At 54.5% G+C, this 21,257-nt stretch overlaps 1 protein-coding gene across 1 annotated transcript; it reads left to right on the forward strand.

Annotated features, from left to right (window-relative positions):
• Positions 1-1,998: 1,998 nt before the first annotated feature.
• Positions 1,999-21,080, forward strand: PRODH (proline dehydrogenase 1). The gene is made up of 14 exons (XM_084801122.1): positions 1,999-2,389; positions 6,847-7,055; positions 10,382-10,416; positions 10,888-11,037; positions 11,946-12,010; positions 12,183-12,299; positions 12,642-12,721; positions 13,457-13,538; positions 14,689-14,781; positions 16,067-16,213; positions 17,142-17,317; positions 19,668-19,766; positions 20,366-20,454; positions 20,546-21,080. Exons 1-14 carry the CDS (start codon positions 2,120-2,122, stop codon positions 20,731-20,733), a joined length of 1,800 nt encoding a protein of 599 aa, XP_084657248.1. The 5' UTR covers positions 1,999-2,119; the 3' UTR covers positions 20,734-21,080.
• The last annotated feature ends 177 nt before the right edge of the window (positions 21,081-21,257 follow it).

Genomic DNA, 21,257 nt, shown 5'->3' on the forward strand with positions numbered 1-21,257 from the left:
CTTTGCCTCCTGAGTGCTGGGATTAAAGCTGTGTGCCATCACGTTCTGTTACAGTCTCTCTCTCTCTCTCTTTTTAAGATTTATTTATTTATTATGTATAAGGTGCTCTGCCTGCTTGTACCCCTGCAGTCCAGAAAAAGGCATCAGATCACATTATAGATGGTTGTGAGCCACCATGTGGTTGCTGGGAATTGAACTCAGGACCTCTGAAAGAGCAGTCAGTGCTCTTAACCACTGAGCCATCTCTCCAGCCCCAACATCAGCTGATATGCACCGGAGTCTCTCCTGTCAAAAGTGGTCTGGTGAAGATGAGGCTTAGAAACTTGGGGTCCAATACTGGTCGCCAGGTGCAGGATCCCGGGATGCAGCCCAAGCCACCAGATGTGGCTGCTAGAGGACACATGGCATCAAAGGGGTGTCTGTGTCTGACACAGGAACAGAGCTATTTGGAAGCCAGTGGGTTCAAGCCCTAAGTGTGCCCGGAAAAGGTGCTGAGCAAGGGCCAGGTGTGGTTCAGGATGACTCAGCTACTAGGGTAGGGCCTGGAGGACGAGCCAGCCACCTTGAGCCTACGATAGGATAGTCTATATCACTTCTGTCCTTCCTTCTCTCAACAAAGCCACGTCACAGTGTCAGTGAGTAGAGCTGGAATGCAGGAGTGACCAGCAAATGAAGAAGAGAGCCTTGGCTGCTGTGGAGGATGGCGGGATCTCCAGAGCCTCAGAAGAAAGAAAGGACACGGGAGTGCAATAGAAGGAGTGGACTATTCCTAGCCGGACGCAACAGGCGGGTGCTGGCCAAAATGTCAGCAAGAGGGTAGCAGTGTGGAGAGTGCAGGCTAGACCCCGAAGGAGGATGCGTGGATAGCCATGGTGACGTTCCCAAGGCTAGCCTGCTCCCTTAGGTAAGTTTTTGAGCTGCTGTGGGGGTACTCCTGACTTCCGCCTCTGAACTTTAGTGCCTCCGACATGCTCTGCTCTTTTCGCTGAGGTTCCAGCAGGAAAAAACGTTAGGAAGTTGTCCTCAGCCAAGACAAGTGGGAACTGGGCTTTCCAGCGGCACAGAGCAACATCAGAGATGTTATTTCAAGTGTGTGTGTGTGTGTGTGTGTGTGTGTGTGTGTGTGTGTGTGAGAGAGAGAGAAGCTGCATCTGATGCCAGAGATGGCTATGATCACTCTCCAGTGCAAAGGATCAGGTAGCTCTAAATAACCACAGTCTAAGATAGACTGACTAACTGGGGAGTCCAAGGCTCCAAAACGTTTCTGGAGAGGTATAGGGAAGGCAGGGCTGAGCCTGAAGGGGGTACTGGGGGTTATGGTGCCACCCACAACTAGGCTAGGTCTCTGTGGGAGTATGGGACTGTCAGAGGGGAACATGGGGAGAAAGGGAGAGGTGTGCCAAAGCAGAGGCACTTAGGATCCCTAGGTGACATTTGTTGCTGGGACCCACAAGGAGTACAGAATGCAGAGAGGTAAGGGAGGAAGGAACCAACAGCGCTCCATTTATTCACAGGCAGCCTAGGAGCCTTTGCTTGCCCCTTGCCCTGAGGGCAGAAGGTGGGTCTAAAGGACGGGGGGAGGGGCGGGGGGGGGAGGCGGGAAGGAACAGGAAGCACACCTTTTAAGACTCAGCACTTTAGGCAGAGGTAGGGAGAGGGCCACCTTTCCAGACGAATTCTCACAGGCCGAGTCTCAGATGCGAGGCCCCGCTGCTTTGGAACTGAGGATCGGCGTGTGCCAATGTGTCATAGCTCTAACTAAAGAACTCTGGACCCACCTGGCCAATTTGGGGACAGGAGAATCCCAGCGCTAAATAGACCGGTTCCCAAGGGGGCGGGGTCTTGGAGGTCAAGGGAGGCCGACCTGGGCTTAGGCTCTGTCTGCGGACTGGGGAGGCGTGGTCAGCCACGGGAAACACGCCAAACCAGAGCGCCAGGCAAGGAAGGCTTCTGGAGGAGATGGGGTGGCTTTCTGGGCTGGACAGGGCTTCTTAAAATGGGAGCAAAGCCATTGGATGGTAGGTGGGGCTTCCGGGAGTGGGGCGTGATCGGGGCACGACCTTAGGGCGCGGTTGGCGAAGCGTACTTAAGCCTTCTAGGCGCGCGTATTGACTCCGCCATGGCCCTGAGGCGAGTCTTCCTGCTGCGTTCGGTGGCACCACGCGTAGCAGCCTTCTCAAGCGAACCGCGGGCCCACGGGCAGCTTCCAACGAGCCCGGAGTCTGTGCGGGGATGCGGAGCCCCCGAGCCTGTGCGGCGCCCTGTGCCAGCCGTGGACTTCACCAACACGCAGGAGGCGTACCGCAGCCGGCGGAGCTGGGAGCTGGCGCGCAACCTGCTAGTGCTCCGCCTGTGTGCGTCGCCAATGCTGCTGGCGCACCACGAGCAGGTGCGCGGGTGGGTGGGCTGGAGGCGCGTGGGGACATCGGCGGGGCCAGCAGGTGGCGGAGGTCGGAAGAGTCAGGCAGGGACACTCACGCGTGGTCTGAAGCCGGCCAGGCAAGGAAGAGGGGCCGTTGGCTGCGTGCTTTTTCGGACTTCGTGAAGTTTCCTACTTAAAATAACTACCAGTTAGGAACAAAGTCTCATAGTGTTTAAGATGTATACTATTTGTAGGAATACAACCGTTACCTGTGATAAATCGGGTATCCTTCCATGGAGCTCCAAGTTAGCCAAGATTGAAGTGCTTATGTAGCCTAGGACCCCAGAATTCTACAGGTGTGGCCACCCACTCCCAAGGACAGCTACGCCCAACAGTTTCGAGACATGAGGAGACGAACTCCCACCTTTTTTGCTCATATGTTTATTTTTATTCTAAGAACAGTGGAAGAGCCTGGATTGCCTCCACTTCCCAAGTGCACTCTGACTGCAGGCGTGGGGATAACTCATTTCGTCTGTGGTCCAGACAGCACCATAGCCTGTCTGTCGTCGCTGGAGGGTCTCAAAGACTAGCAAAGTGCCACTTGAAACTGTAACGTGACAATTTTGAGAAATGTGAGGGTCTTTGGGGGAAAACACCACCACTTTAGCCAGTCTTGACCTGTTATCTCAAGGTGGCCTCCCATGTTTTGTAAGGGTCTGGAAGATAGCTCGAAGGGGGTAGTGACTTCTCAGGTGAGCCTGGAGGAGTTGGAGCCACACAGGTGGGATGTGATTCAGACCTCACAACCATGCTGAGCTGGAATTGAGGTGCTGGCCTAAATCCCTCAGGAGAACTTCATTGTGAGCCTTGGGGCCTGGGAGTAAAAGAAAGGCTTGTGGCAAGCAGGTGGGGTTGTAATGCGTTGCAAATAGAGCCTCCTAGGGAAGAAGGGTCCACAGAAGGGGGGCTAGTGCCAAGGACTTTGTGGAGTATCAGCACTGAGCAGGCAGCGGGAAGGGGTCAGCTAGTACTGCTGGCACTTTCAGCCTGGAGGGAGAATGTGGCAAGCTGGGCAGGAACGACTGAACGGAGTGTCGTCTCATAAGTGGCTGTTTTGCCTTTGGGACAGGAGGAGCAGTAGAGAAGCCACCGGTGGCTAGCAGGGAGGGAGAGGCAGGGGAGAGCCAGCCTGTAGGTCCAGTTTGCGCTTTCACTCCTACATTCACCACCGGCTGTCCCGCTGAGAAGCAGCAGCGTCCCCGAGGCCTGGGGATTGCTTCTAAGGAGAGTGAACTCTGTACCTCTGTGCCAGTCAGGGTGCTGTGGTGACCACGGGAAGGACATGTCACCTCCTTGGCTCTCTGGAGCTCACAGATGAGCTCCCTGTGGATCCCTGGAGGAAACAGAAAACCCCACCCTGCAGCCAGGCTCCATCTGTCCAGCCTGGGCTTCCGGGAGCCTCTCTGTGAGATCTGTGCTGAGATCATCGCCATGGCCTCAGTGCCTGCTGCGGCAGTCCCCAAGCCGGAGAGTTATAGGTCCTAGAGCAGTGGTTCTCAACCTTCCTAGTCCCACAACCCTCAGAAAATTACTTCACGGCTACTTCACTAACTATAATTTTGCTAGTTGTGAGTCATGGAAATGTCTGGGTTTTGTTGTTGTTGTTGTTTTGTTTGTTTTTTGTTTTTGAGACAGGTTTCTCTGTGTAGCCTTGGCTGTCCTGGACTCCCTTTGTAGACCAGGCTGGCCTTGAACTCACAGCGATCGGCCTGCCTCTGCCTCCTGAGTGCTGGGATTAAAGGCGTGCACCACCACGCCTGGCTCATGTAAATATCTGATGTGCAGGACATCCGCTAGGGCACTGCTGTGAAAGGGTCACTTGATCCCCACAGGGTCCACGAGCCACAGGTTGAGAACCGCTGCCCTAGACCGAGGGGCTAGACTTTGAACAGTCCTCCATTCTCTGGCAGGAGGAAGACTTTCTCCTGAGCCACCCAGGCCATGAGGCTAGGGGCTCTAGCTGGGACAGTGGCCACCAGGCATGTTTGGAGGGGCTGTAGGCTACAAAGCTGAGAGTAAAAATGCTGCTGGCTAGGATTGGAGCTCTGCTGGGGACCATGAAGCGTCCCCTTTGACAAGGACTGAGAAAAGTTGGGCTCTCTGTTTTGATTGTAAGCTGGGGCAGAAGAGTTTGAATGCAAATGACAGTGGTTCTTTGGGGCCAGAGGAGGGAATTGATTTTACTGTTTCATTGTTTTCTGGACTCTGTGTGTGTGTGTGTGTGTGTGTGTGTGTGTACGCATGTACATGCGCGAGTGTGTGTGTGTGCATGTGAGTGCACGGAGCACAAGCTTACTCAGGGGTTGTCTGTCGTTTTTTGGTTTTTGAGACAGGGTTTCTCTGGGTTTCTCTGTCCTACTTTTAAAAGGTTGCCTTTGAGCCAGCTTCTCTCCATGCAGCCCTAGCTGTCTTGAAACTCACTACATAGCCCAGAGACCTGCCTCTCTCTGCCTCCTAGATATTGAGATTAAGGGAGTGTGCTATCATGTCTGCCTGCCCCTTTAAAGGCTGGTTTGTTTTATTTTTTAAGCTGGCTTGTATCCTGTGACGTAGTTTAGGCTGGTTGATCAGGAAGCTCCAGGAACTCAGCTGTCTCTGCCTCCTAGGGCTGGGATCCCAAGCAAACACCACCTTGTGTGGGTTCTGAGGATCAAAGTTAAGGCAAGCATATTATAGCTGACCATGTCCCCAACCATCTTTCCTTGTGAGATAGGGTCTTGTATAGCCCAGGCTGGCCTTGAACTCCTGATCTTCTGAAATTCAACCTCCCAAGTGCTGAATTACAGAAGTATGTCAGTACGCCTGGCTTGTTTTGAGTCTTTTACAGTGAAAACAAGTGTTTCTATTAATGGTATAAGTTTGTAAAATTTCTTTCTTTCTTTCTTTCTTTTTTTTTTTCTTTTTCTTTTTTTTTGAGGCAAGGTCTCTCTGAGTACCCTTGACTGTCCTGGACTGGCTTTGTAGACCAGGCTGGCCTTGAACTCACAGCGATCCGCCTGCCTCTGCCTCCCGAGTGCTGGGATTAAAGGCATGCACCACCACCCCCGGCAAAGTTTGTAAAATTTCAAAGCATCTACTCACCTGGATAGAAGGAGGCGCTGCTCTGAGCTCAGGTAGTGACAGCCCAGGGCATAAGCGACATCAAGATGGATTTGAAGTGATGGCTTAGCTCTCTCTGGAGCCCACTTTAAAGCTGTCAACTTCAGAGGCAGGTGGTACTCTGTGAGTTTGAGGCCAGCCTGGTCTACAAAGTGAGTCCAGGACAGCCAAGGCTACACAGAGAAACCCTGTCTTGGGAACCCAAAACAAAACAAAAGGCCCAAGTCCCAGATCCTGCACGGAGGCTGACTCTCTGTGGATGCTCATCATCCTGTGACAGGGCAGTGATGGGGAAGGTGTTTGACTTGCAAATGTTTCTACTTAGACTAAAATTGGGCTCCCCACACGGTAGAGGGAGGGTTCATGCCCATGGGGTTTGAGGAGCCCCAGGCTTTTCCTTTCTTGGAGCGGAGTTGGGGGCAGGGCAGAGGTAGACACAGGGGCTTCCAAGGTGTGTGTGTATGAGGGTTGCTTCTGAGCACCCGGGAGCTTGTTTGTCACCATTGCTAGCTGCCGTAGCTCTTCCTCTTCCTTTCTTCACTCTCTCTCTTTGATCTAGGTTAGCAGATGCCCCCGTCCCAGTCCACAATCCCGCCTGTCATTCACTGAGGAGTGAGCCTGTTGCTTCTTCTCCTATGATGCCTGTTTACTCCCCTTTCTCCCAGGGGTTTAAGGAATGCTTACAGTAATGTGAGCTGGGGGTGAGGTGTGACAGAGAGAACGTGGCTGGCTGCATGATAGCCATCTTCCTCAGGGCACATCTGTCAGGGTTAGCTAGTCTGCCCTGGGGAGGTCTGTGAGGTGAAATGGAAGTTCCCAGCATCTGGTAGACAGACCTCTCCAGCCATTTGAATTTTGTGTGTAGCCACTGCTTAGCAGCTGGGTGAGGTCTGGCCTCACACCAAGCCCCATTCTCGTGGGTTAGGGAGAGAGAGAACATTTTGGAGAGTTACCTCTGGGCCCCTCCCCACAAGACTACTAAATGTCACAGAAGTGTTATCCCTGGGGAGACTAGCTGGATCCTCCTTTACTCAGCAAGGGGTGATCCAGGAGCCAGCACCCCTCGGGCCAGAGTCCTAAGAGGAATGCTGTGTTCAGAGCCTCAGCGAGCTAGCAGCTTGAGAGGTGGCGCCTTGGTCCTCCCATGCTGCATTGGGTAAGCACAGCCTCCCGGTGGCTGAGAAGGCAACAGCCGGCTCCGAGTGGTCTCTGTAAACTATGCCGAGCACGGATGTGGCACTGGGGTGAGCTAGGAAGGAGTAAGCAGGAGTCTGGCAGGATGGGGGAGGGTGGTAGCCAGACAGCAGCTTTCCTTTGCCTTTCAGTTGTTCCGTGTTGCCAGGAAGCTTCTAGGGCAGAGGATGTTCGACAGACTAATGAAGATGACCTTCTATGGCCACTTTGTGGCTGGCGAGGACCAGGAGTCCATCAAGCCTCTGATCCGGCACAACAAAGCCTTCGGTGTTGGCTTTATCCTGGACTACGGAATGGAGGAAGATCTGAGCCCCGAGGAGGCAAAGCGCAAAGAGATAGAGTAAGGCCTGCTTTTCTGGTGTTGCAAGACACAGGGGTAACCCTGAAGTGCACCGGGTTGCTGGGGTTCAGCTCCAGCTAAGGGGTGGCCGAGCCTGGGAGAGCCTTTGGCCTGTTTGTCAGCAGCCCTCATGAGTTGTGTCGAGAGTTCTTTCTATTTATTTATTTATTTATTTATTTATTTATTTATTATGTATACAGTGCTTGCCTGCATGACAGAAAAGGGCATTAGATCACATTATAGATGGTTATGAGCCACCATGTAGTTGCTGGGAATTGAACTCAGGACCTCTGGATGAGCAGTCAGTGCTCTTAACCTCTGAGCCATCTCTCCAGCCCATTCTTGCTTGCTGCAGACACGAGCACTGTGCTTTCGTGGGCCTGTACCAGAGGAGGGTTGAGGGACAGATGTGAAGACTGTGGCCCTGGCCGTACCAGCTCACTACGTAGTCCTGTACAGTTTGAGGCTGTAGTTTTGCGTTTTGAGTGGTTGAAAACTATCAAAACAAGAACTCGAATTTATGATACAAAAACTACATAAAATTCAAATTGCCTTTTCAGTTTCCAAGGGCAGGGTGGTATAAGTGTGTATAGCCTCTAGGGCTGAGAATAATGTGCTACTTAGCCACTCACATTTGGCATTTGGTGCTGGCCTCAGCTTCCTGTTTGCTACAGTTTCTCCTCCCAAGGATTCCTGACTGGCTGACTGTACCTGCAGGTTCCAACTAGTCCTCAAATAGCTTCCTAGTCTGGAGATGGCTGTGCCTGCAGGGTGTAGAGCCTTGCCGATGGGGTCCAACCTGGCACCCGTGGTCAGGAGAGGGGGGACTCTTCCTGCTGCAAGGCCTTTCTCCAGGCAGCGAATAGAAAGCCCAGCTCACAGACCTGCCCTCTTGGCAACAGGACAGGGTGGCCTTATTCTGCCCCCTGAGGTGGTAGCTGACTCACTGGAGGCCTATGCAAAACCAGCCCCTTCTTTGCAAAGTGCTACTGCCTGTGGTCCCCCAGATAAGGCCTTGCTTGCATTTTTGGGTCCCAGGTCTCTCTGGCTGCAGCAGAAGTTTAGGTCAGGCCCTGTCAGACTTTACCCTGCTCCTCCCCAGGTGGCTAACAGGAGGGGTTGGGGAAAAGGCAGTCATGTGAGGCCGCTGGCTCTGAGAACAGAATGTCCAAGCCTGGCCTCAGCCTACGGAGCACAGCCTTGTGATTGGCCGTTCTGAAGGCGGGGCGACTCAGCCCCAGCATCCCCTGTGAACCCCAGGGATGCCTGGAGATTTGGCTACAGGCCTTTACCAAGGCTGCTGTTGAATAACCAAATGGATTCCATAGCCTCAGCCTCCAGGGCTCTCACTGGAGACCTCCCGGCTGTGAGAAACGGGCAGTAAGCCTGCCTGCCCTGCCTGCGGGATCTACTTTTGTCTGTGCCTGACTCAGCTTGGCATGGCTGTTTGTCCCACAGGAGCTTTGCCTAGGCTCTGAGACATCAGAAACAGACCCTTTGGGACCTAACAGTGCCCACCCTCCACTGCCAACAAGCAACTGGTGAGGATGTAGGCCTAGCTCTGCTGCCTGCCTTCCACCTCACAGCCTTAGAAGGGGACAGAGTGAGCTGTCACTCTATGACAATGTTCTGAGTTCTGTAATGGGGAGCCTGGCAATCTCCACATGCCACCTCCCTGCAAGGGGAAAAGAGTTTGCAGGGCCCACTGGTTGCACCTCCTCAGGAGTGACCAGCCCCACAGACCCTTGTGGGGGAGCTATTTGTTGGGGGGTGGGCGTGGGGTTATCCAGAGACTGAGGCCTGTCCCTAGCTAATGGAAGAAGGCGCAGAACGCATGGAGAGCAGACCTGGCAGTCACACCTGCTGCTTAAACCACGTGTTATCTATCCCAGTGGGCTGCGGGGTTATACAACCAGGCCTCCCCAGTAGGGGTCACCTGAGGATCTGAGTTTCCCTCCTTGACAGGGTTTCTGCTCAGGGAATCACCGTGCCTGCTTCTGCACTGATAGCCTCGGGGGACACTTTGGTCTGGTCGCACCTGAGACTGGTCTTATGGAACCCATATCATCTAGGGATCTTGGCTGGCTGGCTCCTAGGGAAGGTGACACACGGGGACTGCCTGCCTCTTCATTACAGACTCAGAACATTGTCGTCAAGTGACATTTCATCCTCTTGTAGACATGGGACAATAGCTGTCTGCCCAGCTTCTGTCCTTTGGGCTGTGGCCTTGTGGGCTGAGGTACTTATGGGGCGCCCTGGGACAGAGAAGGAGGGCCCTGTCAAGGCGTCTCGGCTTGTCGCTTGGTGGCCCAGATTTACTTGAAGAGTAGCGAGGTTTCTTAATGGATAAGGCGCATTGATGGTAAGACCTGAAAGATGCATTGACCGTCACTTGTCTGTGCTCCTCGCTCTGAAGAAACACTGCTATTTCCTGTGAGGGGCCTCAGCATCCTGCCCTGCTGAGGACTTGATGCTCCCGGTATAGTGGGGTCCTGGGAGATTTTTTTCTTTTCTTTTCTTCTCCTTTTTTCCTTTGCTTTTTTTTTTTTTTTAAGTTTTTTGAAACATGGTTTCTCTGTGTAGCCTTGGCTGTCCTGGACTCCCTTTGTAGACCAGGCTGGCCTCCAACTCACACGATCCACCTGCCTCTGCCTCCCGAGTACTGGGATTAAAGGTGTGCGCCACCACCGCCCGGCTCCTTTTCTTTTGTTTTGTTTTTGGTTTTTTTGAGAAAGGGCCTCTCTGTTGGCTGCCCTGGACTCACTCTGTAGACCAGGCTGGCCTCGAACTCAGAGATCCACCTGCCTCTGCTGGGATTAAAGGAGTGCACCACCACACCTGGCTTGAGGTTTTCAATTAGGTGATAAGACGGTCTCATGTGCATCTTGTAAGAAAATTTCTGGTTGCTATTTGGAAAATAAGCCTAGGAGTCTTGGTAGGGCCTGGGCCTGAGGGTGGGAGTAGCCAGGGGTGTGTGGGACTCTGCCCTGGAGACCATGGCTTGTGGTAGAGGTCTGAGCAAGGAGGCGTTGTTGCTGGATTCGATCAGTCTGGCGTACAGGGTGGCTTCTGTTCCTGTTCCTCACCTTGCCTGACCTCACCAGTAAGGAAGGTTCTACCCATAGGAAGCCTAAGGTTCATGAGACCATGCCCTCCCTGGCCCAGGTGGTCATGCCAGGCCTGAGGAAGGGCTGGGTTGACCCAAGTTGGTCTGTTTTCTTGAGCTAGCCTTCTGTTTGGTTCAAGGTCAGGTCCAAGGCTCAACTGCCTCCTAGTGACCGGTACCTCATGTGGCGTAACTGACCTTTGCCTCCTCCATCCTGCAGGTCATGCACCTCTGAGGCAGAGAGAGACAACACTGGTGAGTTTAGGAGCTGGTGCTCTCCTCGCCCCAGCACACAGTTTGGTGGCCCAGGGGACATCTGGGCTTAGGGCCTGTGGCGGCAGCCTTTGGGTAAGGGACAAGGCCAGAGGCTGCTTCCTATGGCCAGAGCTATGGTCCTGGCTCTCTGTACCTTCACGTACCTGCTGGGATACAGGCTCCTCAGCCTTCAGTAGGCCACAGTCCAGGCCTTTGTGATGGCGGCTCTACTTTCTTGGCCTTTTCTTTGCGACATAATGAGGTTCAGCCTACGGGAATCCAAGCAGGAGGGGCAGCAGGGGCTGTGGGGATGGCAGCTTCAGGATGCTCAGCAAGGCCTCCTTGGAGCCCATCTCGAGGGTTGTTGGCTCTGGGATGTTGGCCTATCAATGCTGGGATGGGCAGGATGCTGAAGATGAAGCTCTGAACCGGGCTGGCATCCCTGATAGGGCTGTGTATCTGCCTTCTCAGGCACAAATAAGAGGGAAAAACAGTATCAGGTCCACCCCGCCTTCGGAGATCGCAGAGATGATGTCATCAGTGCGCGCACCTACTTCTATGCCAATGAAACCAAATGTGATGACTACATGGAAAACATGCTACGGTGCATCCAGGCCTCAGGTGGGTTCCTCTGCCTTGCCAGCTGCTAGGAGCAGCCTTGGGCTTGTGGAGGAGGATAGGCAGGGCTGGAGTGAACGGTCCTGTTCAGGACTCTCAGGGACTGCGGTGTTTCCGGCTCTTCCTAAGGATCCTGGCAGCTCCTGGAGGGCACCTCCTGCCCGGTCCATGTTCCTGTGCTGGGCCTGCACCTGCGTGTGGTGTCCTGCTACTGACCTCTGGAATCCACAACCCTCAGGTTGAGGTTCAGTTCTGGGAGCTGGTGACACACCCTCTGTGGCCGGCCACTCCTTGTTACGGGATGGCTGGGGATAGGAAGCCAGTTAAGCCACGGGGTCTTTGAGCTCTAGGGTCTTAGTGGTCTAGCTGGTGTGGTAGTGGGTCCCACACCTATAAATGCATTGCACTTCTCAAGGCATGATTTAGTAAGCGGTTGCCTCCCAGACTGGGGCGGCCTGTGTGATGGCACACTGTGGCATTTTGGTCTGTCTGTCAGGCGGTACCTGCCTGCTCCCTGACAGCTCTCTCTGGGCTTGTGTACCCTAGCCCCTCCTCCACTGGTACTTCTGTGATCTGTGGTCCATATATGGATGACCTATAGTGCAGAAGGCATTAGGAAGAAACAGCCAATGGGCCCACCAGCAGTGTGCAGATCTCTCTGGCTTCTTTGCCTGGTGTCGTCTTGCTTACAAAGGCTGCCTACATCAGCCCTCCCCACCTTGTAGCAGAGCCTTTGGAGCAGCCGTGCACAAGAGCATTCAGGGGACTGGGTCTCACTATGGGCAGGAACTGCCTATAGAGCTAGTTTTGAAGAACAGGCAACTGCAAGGTGTCCCTGGTCCTTCCTCTGATTCAGGCATCCATCTCCTCCAAGGCACTCATCTCATGGCTCTTCCTTTGGCTTCTGACAGGTGGAGCCAGTGACGGTGGTTTCTCAGCCATTAAGCTCACTGCACTGGGGAGACCTCAGTTTCTGGTAAGTGATGGCGCATTTGGTCTGTAGAGGCTTTGCAGATCCTGCCTGGGGCTGCCATGTGCACAGCAAGGCTGCAGATGTGCTCAGATTTTGGTAGCTGTGAGCTGGGGCTTCAGGGCTGGATGGAGGAGCTGGGCACATGCTGCAGTGGGGCTCACACCTGCACTGGCAGCTGCAGTTCTCAGATGTGCTGACCAGGTGGAGACGGTTCTTTCATCAAATGGCCGCAGAGCAGGGACAGGCTGGCTGTGCTGCTGTGGACATGAAGCTGGAGGTGGCGGTGCTCCAGGTGAGCATCCTTTCTCTCCACTGGGAACTGTACAGTGGCCGGGGGTGGGGGGATGGGGCCTTGGATCTGTTGGGAGGTGTAGCTGGGGCAGCAGGTGGAGAGAAGACTGGGGGTGGTGGGTGGGTGGGGGCGGGCAGAACAGTGCTGTGGTTGGAACTCTGGACAGCTCCACGGTCTACAGAGTAGGGGGGCGGGGAGGAGAGGGGATTGGCTCAGCTGGTAGCTGATGTGGGAAACAGCAAAGATGGGAACAGAAAGTGGGGCCTGAAATGAGTCCTGCTGTCACAGATGATGTGACATCTGGTGGGGGTGAGTACTGACTCTGCCTTCCCGCTTCTCAAGGAAAGCATCAAAAAGATGGGCATCGCATCCAGGGCTGAGATCGAGGGCTGGTGCACACCAGAGACACTGGGAGTGTCTGGGTAAGGGTTGACGCCCACCCGGGGGTAGTCATGGTCTCAGCTGAGCCCTAGTCAGTGGCTTCTATTCCCGGTCACCTCCCAGGACAGGATGGGTCAGGGGAGTGACAGCAGGGGTGCATGGGAATAGGCAGCATGCACACAAGACTTCTAAGAGCCACACTGGCAGGTGAAGGTAGCACCCCATGTCCCTTCCTTCAGGCCAGAGGGTGGGACTGATGTCACCAGGAGCCCGCAGTCAAGTCAGGGTGCAGGCTGGAGGTAGAGCTGGCGGCTGGCAGGCGGCCCGTGGCTAGCCCTGCACATTAGCTTCTCCAGCCTTCTGGAGTGCTGACTGTTCTCTGCTTCGCCTTCCATCTTTGCCTGTTTCTGACCTGGCCATGGAATTCTCTGACCTATTGAAAAAATGGTTGTGCTTTGTTTGACTGAAAGCAGCATTCAGTCCCTCCTTCCCTCCCTCCCTTTTTTTGAGACAGAATTGTACTGTGCAGCCCTGGCTGTCCTGGAACTCACTCTGTAGACCAGGCTGCCCTTGAATCCACAGAGATCTACCTGCCTTTGCCTCCACCACACCTGGCAAACATTCCGTCTTTTAAAATCAAACACCGGGGTGGTTTATAAGGGCTGAGTTTGGGAGCAGTTTTTTGAGGAATGGGCTTGTGTGTGTTGAGGACGGACAAACACCCCAGTACCTGTAAAGGCAGGCCACCTGCTTTGCTGACATGCCTCATCCCTCAGCACTGTGGACTTGCTGGACTGGAACAACCTCATTGACAGCAGGACTCAGCTCTCCAGGCATCTGGTGGTCCCCAATGTGCAGGTACCTCCCCACCCCCAATTCCACTGTCTGCCTACCCAGGGGACTCATTGTGACTACTGAAGTGCCATGCTCTCTGACCCCACCACAAAGACAAACCCAGTGTCCCCAGTGCTTAGTGGGGCAGGGACGCACGTGGGCCCTTACACGGGAGGAGAGGGTCGGTGTCTAGAGGGAAGGTCTACCCCAGCCCACCTGGCCTTGTGTATCTTTAAGGCTGAACGGGATCCAACTGGGTAGTTCTTATCTGGGGTGTCCTGGTCACTTGTCCTCAGAGGGTGTCAGGGCCTGCTGGTCATGAAGGTGCCCTGCTCACGTGTGTGGCAGGTGGTGCTTGCCTGCCATCTGGGTTTTCTCCCCAACATGGTGGCTGGGTCCCCAAAGTGAGTATCCTTGAGGTGAAAGCCAGGCAGCACTGCATCAACTTTTGCAGCCTGTTCTTAGAAGTCACAGCAAGTTTAGTTTTGCAAAGGGAGTTGCCCCTGTGGCCTGTATTCAGGGGAAAGAGGAGGTGTGGAAGCCCACCTGCTCTTGGTTATGGAGGAGGCACAGACGCAGCAGCAGAGGAAAGTGTTCTGCAATGTTTCTTCTGTGATGTTCCCGGCACCTGAGACTGAGTGGGGCCCATCCCAAACTGAGCCACTGTCCTGGGACCTCTGGATGCATGCAGTGTGACCACTAAGTCTCTGCCAGCAGACTCTGGAACACGGTGTTTGTGCTTAGTGAAGCGAGGCTGCTGGGATCAGTGAACTGATGGCTCATTAGCATTGCAGGGGCATCCTAGGCCACGGCTGAGGGTGGGGTGGGGTGTCCAGGTGCATCCTGCCAATGCTGACCATTCTGTCTCCTTGAAGGCCACACTTTGGTCCCATACTGCAATTTGGGTAGTATCTGTAGCCATGGCTCCTCTTCGCCAGCCTTTTCTATTCCAAGTAGGACCTTGGACTTTTTGCATGACTCCCTACAGTGGTAAAACTCTCTCAAGGCCCTAGGGAAGCCATAGAAATAAATTCCTGGGGGTACAGGCCTCAGCCTGGTGCTGCTTATATGGGCACAGCTTTCCTCACCTGTAGGACAGTGGGCTGGCTGTTGCTCAGTTTGGGGCATTTTGTCATTGTGGCCCATAGTGTCCTGACTTCTGCTGTACTCTCAGACAGGCCAGCTGGAGCCCCTGTTGTCACTGTTCACTGAGGAGGAAGAACAGCAGATGAAGAGGATACTGCAGAGGATGGATATGCTGGCCAAGGTGTGAGCAGCTGTGGGGGCGAGGGGGGTGGAGGTGGGGGATGTGCTGGCCAAGGTGTGAGCAGCTGTGTGTGCATGTGGGGGTGGGGTGGAAGTGGGGGATGTGCTGGCCAAGGTGTGAGCAGCTGTGTGTGCATGGGGGGGGGGTGGAGGTGGGGGATGTGCTGGCTAAGGTGTGAGCAGCTGTGTGTGCATGGGGGGGGGTGGAGGTGGGGGATGTGCTGGCCAAGGTGTGAGCAGCTGTGTGTGCATGTGGGGGTGGGGTGGAAGTGGGGGATGTGCTGGCCAAGGTGTGAGCAGCTGTGTGTGCATGGGGGGGGGGTGGGGTGGAGGTGGGGGATGTGCTGGCTAAGGTGTGAGCAGCTGTGTGTGCATGTGGGGGCGTGGGGGGTGGAAGTGGGGGATGTGCTGGCCAAGGTGTGAGCAGCTGTGTGTGCATGGGGGGGGGGTGGAGGTGGGGGATGTGCTGGCCAAGGTGTGAGCAGCTGTGTGTGCATGTGGGGGTGGGGTGGAAGTGGGGGATGTGCTGGCCACGGTGTGAGCAGCTGTGTGTGCATGTGGGGGTGGGGTGGAGGTGGGGGATGTGCTGGCCAAGGTGTGAGCAGCTGTGTGTGCATGTGGGGGTGGGGTGGAGGTGGGGGATGTGCTGGCCAAGGTGTGAGCAGCTGTGTGTGCATGGGGGGGGGGTGGAGGTGGGGGATGTGCTGGCCAAGGTGTGAGCAGCTGTGTGTGCATGGGGGGTGGGGTGGAGGTGGGGGATGTGCTGGCCAAGGTGTGAGCAGCTGTGTGTGCATGTGGGGGTGGGGTGGAGGTGGGGGATGTGCTGGCCAAGGTGTGAGCAGCTGTGTGTGCATGGGGGGTGGGTGGAGGTGGGGGATGTGCTGGCCAAGGTGTGAGCAGCTGTGTGTGCATGTGGGGGTGGGGTGGAGGTGGGGGATGTGCTGGCCGAGGTGTGAGCAGCTGTGTGTGTGGGGGTGGGGGGTGGGGGATGTGCTGGCCAAGGTGTGAGCAGCTGTGGGGGTGGGGGTGAGGGGTGGGGGGTGTGCTGGCCAAGGTGTAAGCAGCTGTGTGTGCATGTGGGGCAGGGGATAGACGTGCTGGCCAAGGTATGAGCAGCTGTGTGAGCTGTATGAGCAGCTGGGGTGAGGGGTGTTTGTGTGTATGTGTGCGGAGGGTGGGGGGAATGTGTGTGCGTGCATGCGTGCGCGCACGCGCGTATGTGCTGGCCAAGGTGTGAGCATCATCAACTTGGAGCCACAGGTTCTTCCTTCATATGCATCTCTCAGAAAGCCAAAGAAGCAGGCGTGCGGCTGATGATAGACGCTGAGCAGAGCTACTTCCAGCCGGCCATCAGCCGCCTGACCCTGGAGATGCAGCGCAAGTTCAATGTGGACAAGCCGCTCATCTACAACACATTCCAGTGCTACCTCAAGGTACAACCAGCCTCTTCCTACCTCCGTCTTCCTGCCTGTCCTGTGTCTGACTGACTGCAGACCCTCTCACAGGCAGTGCGGCCACCACCCTGCAGGGATATGCCTTTCTGTGGAGCATCTGTTGGCCCCTGCTTTATGCAGAGGCCCAGAACAGCACAAGTAAAGGAGCAAGCAGGCTGCTAACCCTGTACTGAGTTCATCTGCCTAGGAAGCAGGCCCTGCCCAGTGGCCACACCCAGGACAGCCAAGGCTACAAAGAAAACCTGTCTCAAAAACACAAAAATTTAAAAAACAAAACAAGAAAACAATAAAAAGCCAGGCACAGGTGGCACATGCCTGTAATCCCAACACTATGGGAAGCGGAGGCAAACAGATGAGGCTAGCCTGGTCTACAAAGTTGAGTCCAGGACAGTCAAGGATAAGCCAAGACAGAGAAATCTTGTCTCCTGAAAAAAAAAAAGAAAAAAAGAAAAAAAAGAAAAAGAAAGAAAGAAAATCAGTAGACTCCCCTGGAAGACTTGACAGGGCTGAAGAGGTAGCCCTGGGAGCACAGAAAAACTCCAAGCCTAGCCCCTCAGCTTGAGGCTGTTAAGTTGCTGGGGGTCTCATGGGGACACCTCTTGTTAGGCAGCAAAAGGGCATGATGTGTATGGGGACAGTCCCAGACAGTTGGCAGCTTGTTCCTAACTGGCTAAGATGACTCCGAGATACACAGTAACTCTAGGCTCTGGGTTGATCACCCACAGGGCCATCTCAGGCTACACAGAGGAGGCTGCAGTGACCCCAGTCACTTTTCCTTTGTGGCTGAGGTTGGAGGCCAAGTTTCATCCACATTTGTCTCCCAGATCCTTTGAGTGGCATGTCCCACAGGCAATCCCCACACCGTCACCAGTTGGGGTCACTGTGACTTTGGGGCTTGGCTCTGCAGGATGCCTATGACAATGTGACCATGGATATGGAACTGGCTCGCCGTGAGGGCTGGTGTTTTGGGGCCAAGCTGGTACGGGGTGCATACATGGCCCAGGAGCGTGCCAGGTCTGCGGAGATCAGCTGCGAGGATCCCATCAACCCTACATATGAAGCCACCAATGTCATGTACCACAGGTGAGAGGCTGCCTTCTCCCGTGTCTTCCTGAAGTGATGCATAAGAACCTTGGTACTGAGTGTGAGTGGCCTCCTTTAGGCAAAAGCCAGTTTCCTGGGGGACAGATGTGCCTTTTTTTTTTTCCTGCTGTTGTATCATTTTCCCAAGACATCAAAGTTGTCCTCTTTTGAGTATGTGGTAGTACTGGCCTCAGTGCTGCTGACACAGCAGACACAGCTCATGCGTAGAATTCTTGCCTAACATGCCTGAAGCCCTGGCTTTTAGCCAGCATGATGGCGCATACCTTTGATCCTAGCACTTGGGAGGAGCAGGAAGATCAATAGGTCAAAGTCATCCTTGGCTTCAAAGTGAGTTTGCAATGGGCCTGGAATACATGAGAGCAGGGAGGGGAAGGGGGGGGGGAAGAGGCCCATCCCAGGTGCCTGGCTGCCCTATGTAGCTGCCTCAGCCGATCCGCTTTTCAGCACACGTGGCAGGCAACAGGGGCACACCTGATCTTTCTGCTGTTTATATCGCTGGCATCTTTGTGCAGCTGTTCTGAACTATGGGGAAGGCTCTATTGCTGTGCTTTCAGTTTTGGATGAATTTATTAAGCATACAGCAAGTAAAAGGAACAAATAGCAAATTACAGGTAGAAAACAGCAGAGAGACAGTAAAACATTACCAAATCACGGGCTCATGATGCAGAGCGGAGGCAGCTGGAGCAGCCCCATCAGGAAGGCAAACAAAAGATAGCGAATGGGCTGTACACACGGTCAACAGAAATGCCTGGGGCAGCCCTCCCCAGTGAGACAGGCTCCTGATGGGGAATCCCGGACACAGTCATCTTCTCTGCAGGACCAGCTTCTGTCTTTACCACGTTAAATGTTTTGTGAGATTAAACCATGTTGGATATTTTTAACTTCCAGCTGTTCTTTTTTTTGTTTTGTTTTTCGAGACAGGGTGTTTCTGTGTTAGCCTTGGTTGTCCTGGACTCACTTTGTAGACCAGGCTAGTCTCGAACTCATAGCGATCCGCCTGCCTCTGCCTCCCCAAGTGCTGGGATTAAAGGGTGCGCCAGCACCGCCTAGCTAACTTGCAGCTGTTCTTAAGGATAATCCATTATTTTCCCCTCTCTGGTGGCAGAACCAACCAGCCTCAAAGATAACGGGGTTTAGAGCACTTCCAGACATAAATATGCTTTGATGTGGAGAGTGTCAGGGGCTACCCCATTCCAGAGCTAGCATCTCAGTGAACCCCAACACATGACAGCTTACCTATATAACCTAGGTTACCAGGGCCAGCACGCGCAGTCCAGCATCACAGCCCCCTCCCCCACACGCCCTGCTCCTTGGGCTCCACTCCTTCCTGCTGTTCCATTTCTAGAGTCTGCTGCACTGCAGGCAGTGCCACATGCCAGTGTTTACACGGAACACGCTGTCCTCTGCCCTGTCTCTTCACTTAGTTACTCTATCTCCTGGGTCAGCAGTCAGCAGCAAGGATACCAAGGGTGCATTTTCAGGCTTCTGGTTGCTCTAACGGGGCCTCATTGGACATTGTGCCCCTGTGCTGTGTTGCACGTGCAGCCACAGGCTATGTCTGAGGGCACAGCTGGGGCATATTCCTAGAACTGACCTGCTGGGTCAGAGAGCACATGTGCTGTCAGCCTGCCAGTGTCTTGGTGGCGTAACCCTGAGACTGTGCTCAGGGAGACCCACCCTACCAGAGGCCTGCACTTCCTTTTGTTTTTTAAGATTTATATTATTTATACAGTATTCTGCCTGCATGTGCACCTGCCAACCACACAAGAGGGCACCAGATCTCATTACAGATGGTCATGAGCCACCATGTGGTTGATGAGAATTGAACTCCAGACCTTTGGAAGAGTGGACGTTGCTCTTAATCTCTGAGCCATCATCTCTCCAGCCCTCTTTTATTTCTTGTGCTATAGGGCCCTTCCCAGAAGCACAGCCACAGGTGCAGGCAGGCCCTGGTGGAATGACATTAGCCCTCCCTTTTTACACAACACTGCTGTTGGGGGAATGTGAACAAATGTCTGCTCTCCCCAGACACAATGCCAACAATGGATTTGTACTGGGGTTACAATCAAAGGGAGTGACTCAAAAGCAGTGGCACCCACAAAAAGGCCATCCCAGGACAACTCAATAGGAGCTGTTTCCCTTGAGCCAACGGTTTCACATACAGCAGCTGGGGAGGCCAGGTGCAGCCCTTTCTGGCTGCCATTGCCACCACCACCATCACCACATCCTCCTCAGCCTGGGTTTTGCAATGCCTCTTTCCTCTGCAGAGCCAAGAGAGGGTCAGGTGGTGGTTGCCTGGAACCAAGCTTAGGTAGGACTGTCCTGACAGGTGCCTTAACTATGTTTTGGAGGAGCTGAAGCACAACACCAAGGCTGAGGTGATGGTGGCGTCCCACAATGAGGACACGGTGCGCTTCACACTGTGCAGGTAGGTGTAGTGGAAATAGGCTGGGGAAATGATGGGGACGTGCAGGCAAGCAGGAGGACCGCAGTTTGATTCATGGAGCCCATGCCAAAAAAAAAAAAAAAAAAAAAGCTGGGTGTGTGGGCAGGGAGAACTTGTAACCCCAGGGGGGAGGCAGGGGCAGGATCCCTGGGGCTTGCTGGACAGCAGGCCTAGCCTAATAATCTGTGAGCCTTAGGGTGACCAGACTGTCTAAACATCAGTGGATGGTCCTCTGGTCACATGCATGTACACACATGAACACTATAAGCATGTCTATGAAATGCTGGCAGCTGTGCGGCCAGCAAGGGAAAATGAGGCAGGGCTGGGGCTGCCAGTCACTAGAGTGAAGGCTCAGTGCTACAGGGGGCACAGGAGGGAGGTGGAGGAGGTGTCAGAGGCAGTGGAACAGGAAAGGGGGAAGGGTAATTTTGTTGTCCTAGCCTTCCCTGTGGGTTGGGGAGTTGTGCTGGGGAGACCTCGAAGCAGAGCCCACATCCCCACCCTACCCCACAGGGGACAGAGGCACACCAGGGGTCCCCAGGGGGGTGTCGATCCTCACCAGCCTAGCCCCCCTTTCACAGGATGGAGGAGTTAGGCTTGCATCCTGCTGATGGCCAGGTGTGCTTCGGACAGCTGCTGGGGATGTGTGACCAAATTAGCTTCCCACTAGGTGAGCTGGGTTGTCCATGGAGGGGGTGCGGTGGTGGGGCACACCATGTTGTGTGTGGGCATTCATCACTCTTGTGTGTGCGTGTGTGCAGGCCAGGCAGGCTTTCCTGTGTATAAGTATGTGCCCTATGGTCCTGTGATGGAGGTGCTTCCTTACCTGTCCCGCCGTGCCCTGGAGAACAGCAGCATCATGAAAGGTGCTCAGCGGGAGAGGCAGCTGTTGTGGCAAGAGCTCTACAGGCGGCTGCGCACCAGAAGCCTCTTCTACCATCCGTCCTAGTCACTGCAACGGCCACACCCACACCTGCTCCTCTTATCCCGTTACCTCTGGGGCTTCAGGCAGGGCACAGTTTTAGGTTGGGTTGGGCCTACCCTGACAGGGTTTCCCCTTTTTATGTGTGTGTGTGTGGGGGGGGGGGGACACTGTGCTCCCAAGAGCAGACACTCAGGTAAGGGCTCAACTAGAGCCCTTGGAGCTGCCCTAATCTGAGTAAGCACTGAGCACCTCCACAGGCTGCAGGGCCCAAATCAGGGCTACCTTCTGCCTGGGTCTAGCTCATCCTCCTGAAGTGGGCAGAGGACAGACTGGAGACCTACTCAGTCAATAAATGGTCCTGTAACTGGGAACATTGCTTTTCTCTTGCTGCCTGCACATGAGGTCAGCTCTGTTTATCAGAGGTCATTCCAAACCAGACACTGGGACACCACCTGCCTGGCTGCAGTGACACCCAGCTCCTCTCCAAGCCCCTCTGTGCCCTTTGCTCCAGTAACTCAAGTCCTAGCTGGGTCTGAGGCAGCCCGCCC

This window comes from Acomys minous, assembly GCF_964271855.1.
Source record: "Acomys minous genome assembly, chromosome: 11".
In the NCBI taxonomy this organism is placed as follows: Eukaryota; Metazoa; Chordata; class Mammalia; order Rodentia; family Muridae; genus Acomys; species Acomys minous.